General features: G+C 41.6%; 1 protein-coding gene across 1 annotated transcript; it reads left to right on the forward strand.

Annotated features, from left to right (window-relative positions):
- Window positions 1–6,997: 6,997 nt before the first annotated feature.
- tmem222b (transmembrane protein 222b) lies at window positions 6,998–11,000 on the forward strand (the record flags this gene model as incomplete). The annotated part of the gene is made up of 6 exons (XM_080532442.1): window positions 6,998–7,116; window positions 8,084–8,168; window positions 9,082–9,113; window positions 9,308–9,404; window positions 9,501–9,631; window positions 10,870–11,000. The coding sequence occupies 6 exons, from the start codon at window positions 6,998–7,000 to the stop codon at window positions 10,955–10,957; spliced, it is 552 nt and encodes a 183-aa protein (XP_080388568.1). The 3' UTR covers window positions 10,958–11,000.
- Between the last annotated feature and the right edge of the window lie 997 nt (window positions 11,001–11,997).

An 11,997-nucleotide genomic window follows, 5' to 3' on the forward strand; every position in this document is an offset into this window, starting at 1 on the left:
GTTTAAGGCACGTACACACGTTTCCCAAATTAGCTTTTTGCTCATTTGCGTGACTCGAGAATTGCTGACATGTGGCCCTTTTCACCAGACCGTGTCACATGTAATAGAACCAATGGGCCTACTTAGGCTTCAAATGTGACCCAAATCCGATTTTTTTGCCAACATGCGACTCAGGTCTGATTTATGCATGACCGTGTGAACAGCGTCACATGAAATCCGACCTGGGCCGCGTTCAGAGGTGGTATTATATCGGATACATATCTGATATTTAGCAACTCGCCCGCCGTCTGAACTGTCAAGTCACGTTTAATGCGACTTTTACGTCACTCTAGCAGGGTTGCCAGATGGGATTGACAATTTACAGCCTAACCAGTCTATAACCGCTAAATCCAGTAGCCCTTCGGCGGTAACCCGCCCCATCTGGCAACCCTGCACTCTAGACGCAAGTATAGTAGCGAGTGCTCTAGCTATAACTAAGCATTTGGCTCTCTTTTTCCTCATCCTTCTTCTTTTGACCACTTGCTCATATCTTTGCCGGCTTCTGCTGCACAAAAACTTTCAAATGAAACCGGTTGTAACGTTATCATGTTAACCATGGTTAGTTCCGTAAACAGTGGGCTGCGCGTGACATCCTGACGTCATTGTTATTGTCCTGCGCATGCTGGTCTGTTCAGGGCCGTGGAATGTTCACACGGGAGTCAATGTACCGGTAGGTCAAATATAGGTCACATTTTAAAAGTAATGTGAACTGCCAAACAAAAAAAATCATATCTGTGTGAAAAATCGGAATTGAGCATCAAGACCTGCCGTGTGAACGAAGCCTTAGACTGATTGTGATTGTATACTTTACTGTCTAATTTCTAATTATTCTACAAGGTGTGAAGCATATAAATTATCCAGTACAAGCTTATGGATGGCTTTGGACTGATTGATTCACTGTGATGTGCAATAACTTCACTGCTGTCTTTAAAAGGTTAAAAACCCCAAGTGTACCCTATTGGTGGACAGTTAATCAATATCTCTGTTGAGACCATATAGACATCCAATAAACTGATGAGTGTTTTTATTGGTGGTGTGTGATTTAATGACTTTGGAACAAAACAAAAAAGCAGAGAAAAAAAGCCAAATCATTCCACACAGAACTCCAGAAATGGACTGGACAAAATGATTGGCACCTTTTCAAAATTGTAAGAAATAATTGTATTTTAAGCATGTAATGCTCCTTTAATTTGTATATAAACTCACCTGTGGTAAGTCACAGGGGCTGGAAATAGAGAAATCACTCAACCTTTGTGTTGTGTGTCTGTGTGTACCACACTGAGCATGGAGAAAAGAAAGAAGAGCAAAGAATTGTCTGAGGATTTCATCTTCCATCTTCAGAGATCTTAATGTTCCTGTGTCCACTGTGTGCAATGTCATCAAGTTTACAGCTCGTGGCACTGTCGCTAACCTCCCTGGATGTGGAGGGAAGAGAAAAATGTATGAGATTGCAATCAAATGGTGGATAAAAAACCTAGATCAACTTCCAAACAAATTCAAGCTGACCTGCTGACACAGGGTACAACAGTGTCAGTTCGCACTAACCGTCGCCATCTGAATTAAATGGGACGCTATGGTAGACCCAGTAGGACCCCACTGCTGACACAGAGACATAAAAAAGCCAGACTGGATTTTGCCAAAACCTACCTGGGGAAGCCAAAATCATTCTGTGAGAACATCCTGTGGACAGATGAGACCAAAATAGAGCTTTTTGGTAAAGCACATCAAATCTCATTTACAGAAAACGAAATGAGGCCTTCAAAGAAAAGAACACGGCCCCTACAGTCGAACATGGTGGTGGTTCCCAGATGTTTTGGGGTTTCTTTGCTGCTTCTTAACTGGATGCCTTGACTGTGTGCATGGCATCATGAAATCTGAAGACTACCAAAGAATTTTGGGGTGCAATGTAGGGCCCAGTGTCAGAAAACTGGGGCTCTGTCAGAGGTCATGGGTCTTCCAGCAGGATAATGACCCACTTCAAAAAGCACCCAGAAATGGTTTAAGACAAAGCGCTGGAGAGTTCTGAAGTGGCCAGCAATGAGTTCTAAATCCCATAGGACACCTGTGGCGCGATCTCAAAACAGCAATTGGGAGAAGGCACCCTTCAAATGAGAGAGACATGGAGCAGTTGGCAAAAGAAGAGTGGTCCAAAATTCCAGTAGAGAGGTGTAAGGAACTCATTCATAGTTACAGGAAGCGATTGATTTCAGTTATTTTTTCCAAAGGGTGCGCTACCAAATAAACCCCTCAAAAAAAGTTCGGAAACGCTTTTTTTGTTGATTATTCCTCCCCTTTAATAATACCAATTGGTATTGTATTTTATATCGTTGGAAAGCCTGATTAGTCACCTTTACAACGAGGTACAACACAACTTGTAAGGATCATGCATTCGTGGAATGAGCAACACAGCTAAACGTGTGGGTAGCGCCCCAAAAATATTAGCCTATATTTTTCTGTTGGTATTCACTCTCGTTTTGAGTTGCTTGGTGGATTGGATGATTGCACTCTCCCACAGTAATAAGGAAAAAACAACACATATTGGCCATTTTTACACTTTATTAATTTTACATTGTCAGGGACCTCAGTAGTGTGTGGAAGATCCATACGCAGTCATAACAGCTTGGCACCTCCTCCTCATGCTGGTCACCAGCCTGGTCACACACTGCTGTGGGACAGCATCCCATTCCTCAACTAGGATTTGCCGCAAGTCAGCCAACATGGTTGCGTTGGTCACTCTGGCACGTACAGCACGCCCAAGCTGATCCCACAAGTGTTCAATTGGGTTGAGGTCTGGACTCACGGCAGGCCATTCCACCCTCTCCACTCCCAAATACTGGAGGTGCTCTGTGATGATCCTGGCTCTGTGGGGGCGAGCGTTGTCATCATGGAGGATGGAGTTAGGTCCCAGATTCTGGAGATATGGGATCGCCACTGGCCCCAGAATATCATTCCTGTCAATTAGGTGCCATTCAGGTGCCAGTCACACACCTGTGACTGACATACACCTGTGACTGACATACACCTGTGACTGACATACACCTGCCAGCACTTGAAGCTCAAAACGAGAGTGAATACCAACAGAAGAATATTGCAGGGGATTTTGGCAATTTTTTTGGGCCGCTACCCACACGTTTAGCTGTGTTACTCATTCCATGAATGTATGATCCTTACAAGTTGTACCTCATTGTAAAGGTGACCAATCAGGCTTTCCAACGATATAAAATACAATACCAATTGGTATTATTAAAGGGGAGGAAGAATCGACTGAAATAACGTTTCCAAACTTTTTTTGAGGAGTTTATAATAAAGTTAATAATTTTGTCCAGTCCATTTTTGGAGTTCTGTGTGGAATCATATCAGATTTGGCCTTTTTTCTCTGCATGTTTGTGTTGTTCCAAAGCAAACAAAAGAAATAAACATGTGAATACCAAAGCATTTGTAATTCACATTTCTGGGAGAAGTGCAGGGGTGCCAATATTTTTGTCCATGACTGTAGTTAGAAATGTACTGAGAGATATGAGGTAGGTTAAGAAAATGTGATAGCCTTGTAATGATTGTAGATCAGTGTCTGTGGATAATGATGTATCCCAATGTTGTTCTTGAAACATTGCCTCTTCCCTAATCTAAAAACACTCCCTAATTCTTCTTGCTTTATTAACCTCTTCTCTGCACTCTAAAGGTATTGCTTCCCCTCTGAGACCGAAGTCCAAGGTTATTTAAGAGTGGTCGCTGAAGCTGTAGAACCTCACAACCTTTTATTTTCACAAACCTGGTAATCACAGGTAGGGGAGTTTAGAGCGGAGGGGGGCATGCATTTGACATTTTATATTTCAACCCTTTGGCTGGAAAGAATAACATGTCATGAAGTTCCATCCTCTAAGATACACATCTAGTGGCCTAATTGGGTTGGATGCTTTGGCAGGATATTGAGGTGGCATTTTGCAGGAGAATTCCCTTGGTTCCCCTATGATGAGTCTACTGTGCCTTCGTTTATCTTGTCTGCCTGCTTTTGCTGAGTAGTTTGTTTTTGCCCTTCGTACAATATATCAACTGTCACGTCTAATGGGAACCAGTATGGAATACAAAGACCCCAGATCCCTTGGGTTCAGTTTTGTTTCCAATCCAACATTGCCATAGATAACTCCCTCAATAACTGCAACCCCCACACCGGCCTCAAGTCCACTTTGTGCTGGCTCGAACCGAAAGCCAAGACTATTATTGCAATATAGGGCAAATGTTGATGGATTGAAGCCCCATTAATACATCTGAAAATCACATTATTTATAACCTGTGGAAGAATTAATTATTTCCTCTCTGCTCTCTGTTTGCTTACAGTGGAAGTTTATTCAAAAATAATATATATTTTTATAAATATATTTCTTATCAGCCCACCATAGATATGGTCCCGATATATAATTAATCCCTGGGGGGGAAATATGTTTGAGTCTAATTTAGCTTTCATTTTAATTTTAGTTTGTCTCATGGATTTTCTCCAAAACTGTGGTTATGCCCATCAATGGCACTACTTAATTTGATTATACTGAGAAAATTGGTTTTAGTCTGAAAACTCAGCAAGCAACAACTTTTGTCTGTGTAAGCGGCATTGAACTTATTTTCTTTCCCTGCTATATTGACTCTGGTCAATCATGATTTCATGAGTAGACCTATAGCTTTCACCAGTGAAAGGGAACTTATATACAGACTAGACAATACCTGATACAGTAGTGCCATGCTACAGTTAGCGAACCAATGTATGCACTCACTCAGGGCGGGAACTTGTGTGCTACTTATAGATAATGCTAGATAGCTAATGTTAAATATTGATCACATTTCATGATTGACTGTGTTGTGACATACCATATTAATAGCCTGATCCGATTCTTTGAGTGAAGAAAGGACTCAAGTCACGTGTGCTTCGTGACTTGCCCCTACTTCAAACCACTTCTGGCCATAATAATGCTGTTGGCCCACATACCACATGTCAGAATCGGCCTACAACAAGTAAACACACAACTTTGCTAAATGTCAAAAATTTAAAATTTAAAAAACTCAAACTGACTGCGGACCTTTTAGGCCTTCACTGTTGGGCCACTTATGGCACTTTTCCATTGACCAGACCGGTACGGCTCAGCACGGCATGCATTTGAAAATGTCGGTATGGTACGGGTAGGATACGTTCTCCATTATACACAACAGACCAGGAACAGACCTTCACAGACCTTATGGCCCGGTACGGCTCAGTTGGCAGTGGAGAAAGCAAAACAAACCGGGATCACGCGGCCCGGCACGGTACGGCCCGGTAGTGGAAAAGTGCCATTACTGTAATGCCAGACTCGGTCCATAGGACTAGAGACACAACTCAAGCCCTGTGCAGATCTTGCGCATCTGCCCTGAATTGCCTGCTATCTGGGTACAGATGGTAAATCATAGGATCTATTCTTTCTGTTCAATGAGTCCAACCCGGATGCACACATCAATAGGCCTATGTACCACCTTTTACCTCTTGACAAACCATCTTGAATCAATAATTTGACAAAATGCATAGGTATTCATTTGGAGTTGTATGGTATCGTCCAGTCAAATTAGCTTAGCCTACAGTTCCACTAAACATTTCCCCCCAAAACGTCTTCAACGTCCTTTTCTTGCAAAGTAATGTAGGCCTAATACCAAGTAAAGGGAGTTAGCAAGGTAACTTTGACCTATCCTGAGTTTGAGCTAAAGTTAGCTCACTAACTCCCTTTGCTCGCTTCGTAAAAGTATGTTTATTTATTTTTTGCAAGGCACATTTGGATAGCTTGATGCCTGTCAAAGGGAGCAACCACACGTCGAAGAGTCAGAATCATCAGAGTCAGTGAAAGAAGGATTTCATCACACACTGTGTCTTCGCGGGGTGATGTTTTATTTAATGGCAAAGTCACTGCTTAATTCCCATGCAAGGAAAACTGTGTCTGGGTATCTATGGGTTTATTAAGAAATGTATATTAAGAAACCATAAAACTCAATGATATAACCTAAACTAACTAAACTAAGTGACTTAATTTCATGAATAATAATCTATTTGTCTTCTGTGTCACTAAGTTGTTTTGCGATGTCCCCAATTAAGTTCATTCAACTTCCATGGGATATCATATTCATAAAACTCACAAATCTTAACATTTTTAATGATCATTAATTGTAATATAATATCACTATATTGACTGAGTTCTCTTTCTAACAACAGGTTGTTTATCATATTAAATTATTATTTAATGTCAGACTCATCCAACTCGTGTTTGTGTCCTTAAAGAACATGTCCATCCTGTTACACTGCTGAAACTACCCTGAATAATAATGACTTTCAGGAATGTACACCCTCTTTTAGTCTGGAAAACATTGACAGCCAAGTAAGCATCCATGCCTTATTTCACCAAATGTTCAATGTTTTGTAGTGCTTTACCGATTGCATTGAGTATAAAATGTTATGCTAGATTAGGAAGGAAATTATTAACATGTAATATCTTCAAAATATTGTATAAGTTATATGAAATAAGTGATGGTCCAAAAGGCACCGATTGTAGGAATGAAGATTGACTTAAATGCAGATATGGCCCTGTTGCCTTTTGAAGATTAGATGATGATGCGGCCCAGTTTTGTCCTCTCTTAAAACAAGTTAATATTAGTTTAAATAGGTCATTTCTGTTTTAGCAATCAATCAATTTAAACAGCAGAGCCTCATCTCATCCTATATTCATTTAGAATATTAAATTGTCTGATGGCTCTTTTCAATTTAATGGATTTGGGCAATTAGCCTGAAGCTCCAAATTAGAGCGTGTTTTGACACCAAAGTCATTTTAATGAAAGGAACTTTGGTTCTTGCGGAGACCCCGGAAGCTCGCGCTTGATATCAAAGGAGAGGGTTGCTGCCAGGAAGTGGGACGTATGAAGTTCTTTTTATTTTTTTTATTTTTTACAATTGGTGATGGCGGATGTTGTCGAAATAGACACCATGAAGAATTACCACATAGCATTTGAGAGAATAGACCGGGACATGAGCCGCTATCCTTACTGTATTGTATGGACACCTATCCCCGTGCTCTCGTGAGTAGCCGTGGTCAGTGTTGTGTATGTTTGTGACAGCTCGGTCAGTCAGAATGGGAACTAGCTTGTTAGCTTCTAGCTACCTGGTTGGCTATCAGCTGTCAGAAATGGTTTGGAAAAACCTGCTTGTCCAGGACATAGTCGTCTTGATAGATTTGACATTTTAGTCTGTTAAGCAACTGGCTTCTCCGCGAATACCATGATTTGAGCTAACGTAGGGACCCTGGACAATCATCTCTTGTTGGACAGTAGTACTACTTAGTGATCAAAAGCCAAAGTGTAAATACATGTAGTAACACTGATGCTATACTGAGTTAAACAGTTCATGCTGTAATGAAAGCCATGGTTTGGATTGTTTTCTTGTGGGCTAGTTGTTCATGTTAAATGAGAGTGATTTTAAGGCATGTACACAGAATGGTCAACATTGTCTACTGTATGTAACGAGCTTGGTGGCGAGAAGATTCTTCCGCACGTATTCAAAATGACACGAGTTGCTGTGTGACAACAACAATGTACCAGTGTCAGTCTTGCCTGGGCAGAGTGCGACAGTGTCGCCAAAAGGGAACTACGGTTAGCTTTGTCCAAAGCGACGTCATGAATGCACACTGACAGGTTGTCGTTGTTTTACAGATTGACACATTGCTATATAGCCTAATAGGCTCAGTTGTCCGTTTTGGCTGTTTATATTAAACAGCCATTTCATTTATTTGAGTGGCATTATTTTTGTTATTGTATTTTTTATTTTTTGAGTTCTTGGATCACTGAATCCCAATGAATCCCCGTTGTTGAGTTGTAAGGCTATACAGAACACTCTAAGAAAGATTGCTGAAAAGTGCTGAAATTGGCATTTTTAGCCCATACACAACTTCATTATGATTTATTATCAAATGGTCCTTCTCCTTGCGTATACAGACTTTGCAATGCTTTTAATAATGTAACATTGACATGACTTATAATGTATTTTCAGATGGCTGCTCCCATTCATTGGACATATGGGAATCTGCACCTCAAATGGTGTGATCCGGGACTTTGCAGGACCTTACTTTGTCTCAGTGAGTACCTCTATAACTAGACTGAAGGAGACCAATCCAATCAGATGGCTGGAATTCAAATATCCACACAGGCATTATCATATTCATGTCTTCGTAATTAGCTAATCACTTCTTTCCTTGTCTAAATGTGCAGGGTGAGCTTTAAAGCACATTGGATGTTGACCTTTGGACTATGCTGTCTATAGATTTAATTTGATCGAAGTTGTAGGTGCTGCTCTTTGTAGTGATGTGATTTAACTAAACAACATGTGTGCTGCCTCTTGTTGGAAACAGGTTTAGAAAAAGAGAAGCTAAATTGCCCTGCATTGTCAATGCTTTACATTGCCCTTCTTGGGAAAACTTGTCTGAGAGTTCAATATTATCAGCCAACTCCCTGAAGCCTCCCTACAAGCACATTGTGTCATCCCAAGAAAAAAAGAAAGCCAATTCTTCACAATTACTGAGTTTAAACAGACTATACCCATAGGATTAGGTGAAAAGTGAACAAGTAATAGAAGTCCTGCCACCACTTTATGTTTATGTTTATGTTTAGACTTGCTTTGTGGTTTAGAGAATCCCAGCTGTATACTTTCATCTGTTTACCAGTTTTAATTGCCTCACTGGGTATTCTATGGGCTTGTTTCCAATGGGCCTGGCTGTTGTTTCCCAGACCTAGTCTGGAAGAGATGTAACAACAGTAAGTGAATCTCTCCCAGGGGAACACAGGAAACATGAGAAGAGGGTTAGCTTGACCTCCTGTGACACTGGCCAGTGCCACTTGCTCCTGTCCTGGAGTGTCTTTCTGCCCCCTTAGCACCTCAATGCCCAGCACCATATCTGACCATATCATCTATTGTTGTTGAGAGCTGTTGTTGAGTTTATGAGTTTATGTTTAACATGAGCTTGATTTTTTTTCTCTCGCTGTTCTGTGCAGGAAGATAATATGGCCTTCGGGAGACCAACAAAGTAAGTACATGAAATGCTTTGGGGTATTTTGATACTAATAAAAAAATGACATAAAAAAAAAGGATCTTTCCCTGATGCATCTTAAATGAAATTACTGTGTTATTATTTGAATCAGAGTCTGAGAGTGAATATTGGTGCAGTGCATTGCAGAGAGACGCAACTTTGTTGCTGAAAGATGATCTGTTCACTTGTAGGTACTGGATGCTTGATGTGAGCAAGGTGTATGCAAGTGGCTCTAATGCTTGGGACACAGCTGTCCATGATGCCTCAGAGGAGTACAAAAACAGGATGGTAAATATTTCTTATTTTTCTTTTTTTTAAATGTATTATTTCAATTGAAAGAATGCACCAATGTTGATTATACCTTTTCTTTAAATATTTCCTAAGCACAACCTCTGCTGCGACAACTGTCACTCCCATGTTGCCATGGCGCTGAACCTGATGCGTTATGAAAACAGCACCTCTTGGAACATGGTTAACCTGTGTTTGCTCTCACTCATCCATGGCAAGCATGTCAGGTGAGATACAGCACTCAGCCTATAGAACAGTGGTTACTGTACCTTTATGTTCCATGTAGCCATCGGAAGTGGAGCTGGAGATTTCCAGAGCGTATTTACGAACGCACCCTCAGTGAAGAACAACCTAACTGAAATGTTTCTATAGAAATTGATGAGATTGAAAAGGACATGTAGGCTAAGTGATAAACATTTGCTGAAGCAGTACAGTATATTGTAATTGAAGGAATGTGACAGCTCTTCCCCCACGCCCTCCTCCTGTGAGAGTTTGTTTGTGGGCGGAAGGCCTGGAGCGGGTTGGACAGGCATAACGCTGCCGCTGGTGTGAGATGGACTTTAGTTGCCATGGCTACACCTGAGTGCAGAGTAATTGATGGCATGTGTGCGGTCTCAGGAGTGTGCTGTGAAGACAATTAGGGCTTTCACACCACCAAGGCTCCATGCCGGTTCCGGTTCCCGAATCTAACCTTGAACCAGCCGGCACGTTCAGACCGAAAATAAATTGGTTCTGAGCCTGCAGCAGGAACCAGAAATGGTTCTCAAGCGGGAACCAAAAACTAGAACCATGACGTCGCCAGTATGATAGTACCTGAAATAAACACTATTTCATATGAAAAAAACAAAAGACACTTTCTAAACTCGTTCTCTTACTAGCCAGCTACTCGTTACTAGAACAGACATTTTGTCTTCCTTCGGTTGTGAAGATGAGCAAGAGAGTAAAAAGGGGACAAAACGTAAACAAACACATGCACACGTGAACTTCATGGACATTTCTATTCTAGTATCAGATTAGCTGGCTCGTAAGAGAATGTGTTTAGAAAGTGTCTTGTTTTTTTTCATACAAAACAGTGTTTATTTCAGATACTGTAGTGGAAGATATTATCCTCATTTCCAGTGAAGTAGCTGCTATCTTGTTGTGACATTTATCCTGCCCCTTCGTCACCCAGCGTTGATGACGTTGATGGTTCCTCTTAAACTGCTATGAACACAGGCTGGTTCACCAGAAAGCACCATGGTTGTGAGGTTCCGGAACAGGAACCAGAACCAGAACCGGCATGGAGCCGTGGCGGTGTGAAAGCCCTAAATGAGGGGCATGAGGGAAAATGTTGATTATCACCTATCAACTATCATCACTTGAGTTATTTTTGGTTTTCCCTGAAAGTCAATGCTTCTCTGTTTCTCACACATCTCTCTCTTGCACTCCCTCCCTCTGTCTCTCTCTCCCTTTCTCTGATCTCCAGCTGTGCAGGATTCCTGAAGACCTGGCTGCCATTTCTGCTGCTGACAGGGGTCGTCCTTATAGTGGCCCTGACCCTTAACCTCCGGTGACCAGCGAGGTGGACGGGCACCTAGGGGGGCCATGGAACCCCTGCAAGTCGGATGTGGGGTTGACCTTCTGAGCGAGAGGGGGGGGGGGGGGGGGGTCACTCTACTTATTGGGGCAGAGGGGGAAACCCTGTCAACTTACCCCACAAACTAACCATGAGAGGAAAATTAGGAGAAGGCCAAAATCTACAACTCAACAACAAGGCCTGTTTGTTTCTAGGAGCAGACAACCCATCACAGGTGTCACCCTACTGGTGAAGCTGGAATACATGGAAGCCAAGCTTTCTTTTTGTTTATTGTTTAGGGTTTGAAGTTAGTGGTGCTGACGTTACTTTTTAGTTTTTTTATACCTTGCAGCCATCCTACCCCATGGATGTACTTTAATTAAGTCCTCGCCACCACCACCAGAAATGATGCGGATGGGGAAATCGCAATTTCTGTAATGGAGCAATAGTGGTAAGGGGGGTGGGACGGTTGTTGTCCTGAATCCATTGGGACAACAACCATACATGCCTTTCTTTCCCCATCCAGAAACCTCTTTCTAATGAAATGGGATTACGGTCCCTTGATTCAGTGCTTCCTGTGTTCCATTTTTATGTTTTTTGGGGGGAAAACATGGTATTTCACTTGCCTTTCAAAGAATGTATTGCATTTTATGCTTGGTTTGATACAGTTCCTATACTGCAACTTAACATTTGATTCACCAGAGTGGTTTGTGTTTCAATTAATTGTACTTACTACAATAGAGTATTCAGGGTAACCCTCTAAGCACCACAAAAAGCATGATGATACTGTATCTAAAGCCCAATGCACACAGCGTGCGATTTCTGTTGCACGACAACTTCCATTGTTGTCATGAATGGAATCGAATTTTCGCTGTGCGTTTAAAATCGGGGCCGTGTGCATTGGGATGCGATTTTCTCATAGACTTCCATTCAAACTTCAAAATGGAATGTTGACGTGCAACAGAAATCGCACGCTGTGTGCATTGGGCTTAAGAGTTCATTTAGTTCCTTCTGTATTTTATGAAATATTTGTATTTT

This window comes from Nansenia antarctica (genome assembly GCF_963989245.1).
Source record: "Nansenia antarctica genome assembly, chromosome: 5".
NCBI classification, from domain to species: Eukaryota; Metazoa; Chordata; class Actinopteri; order Argentiniformes; family Microstomatidae; genus Nansenia; species Nansenia antarctica.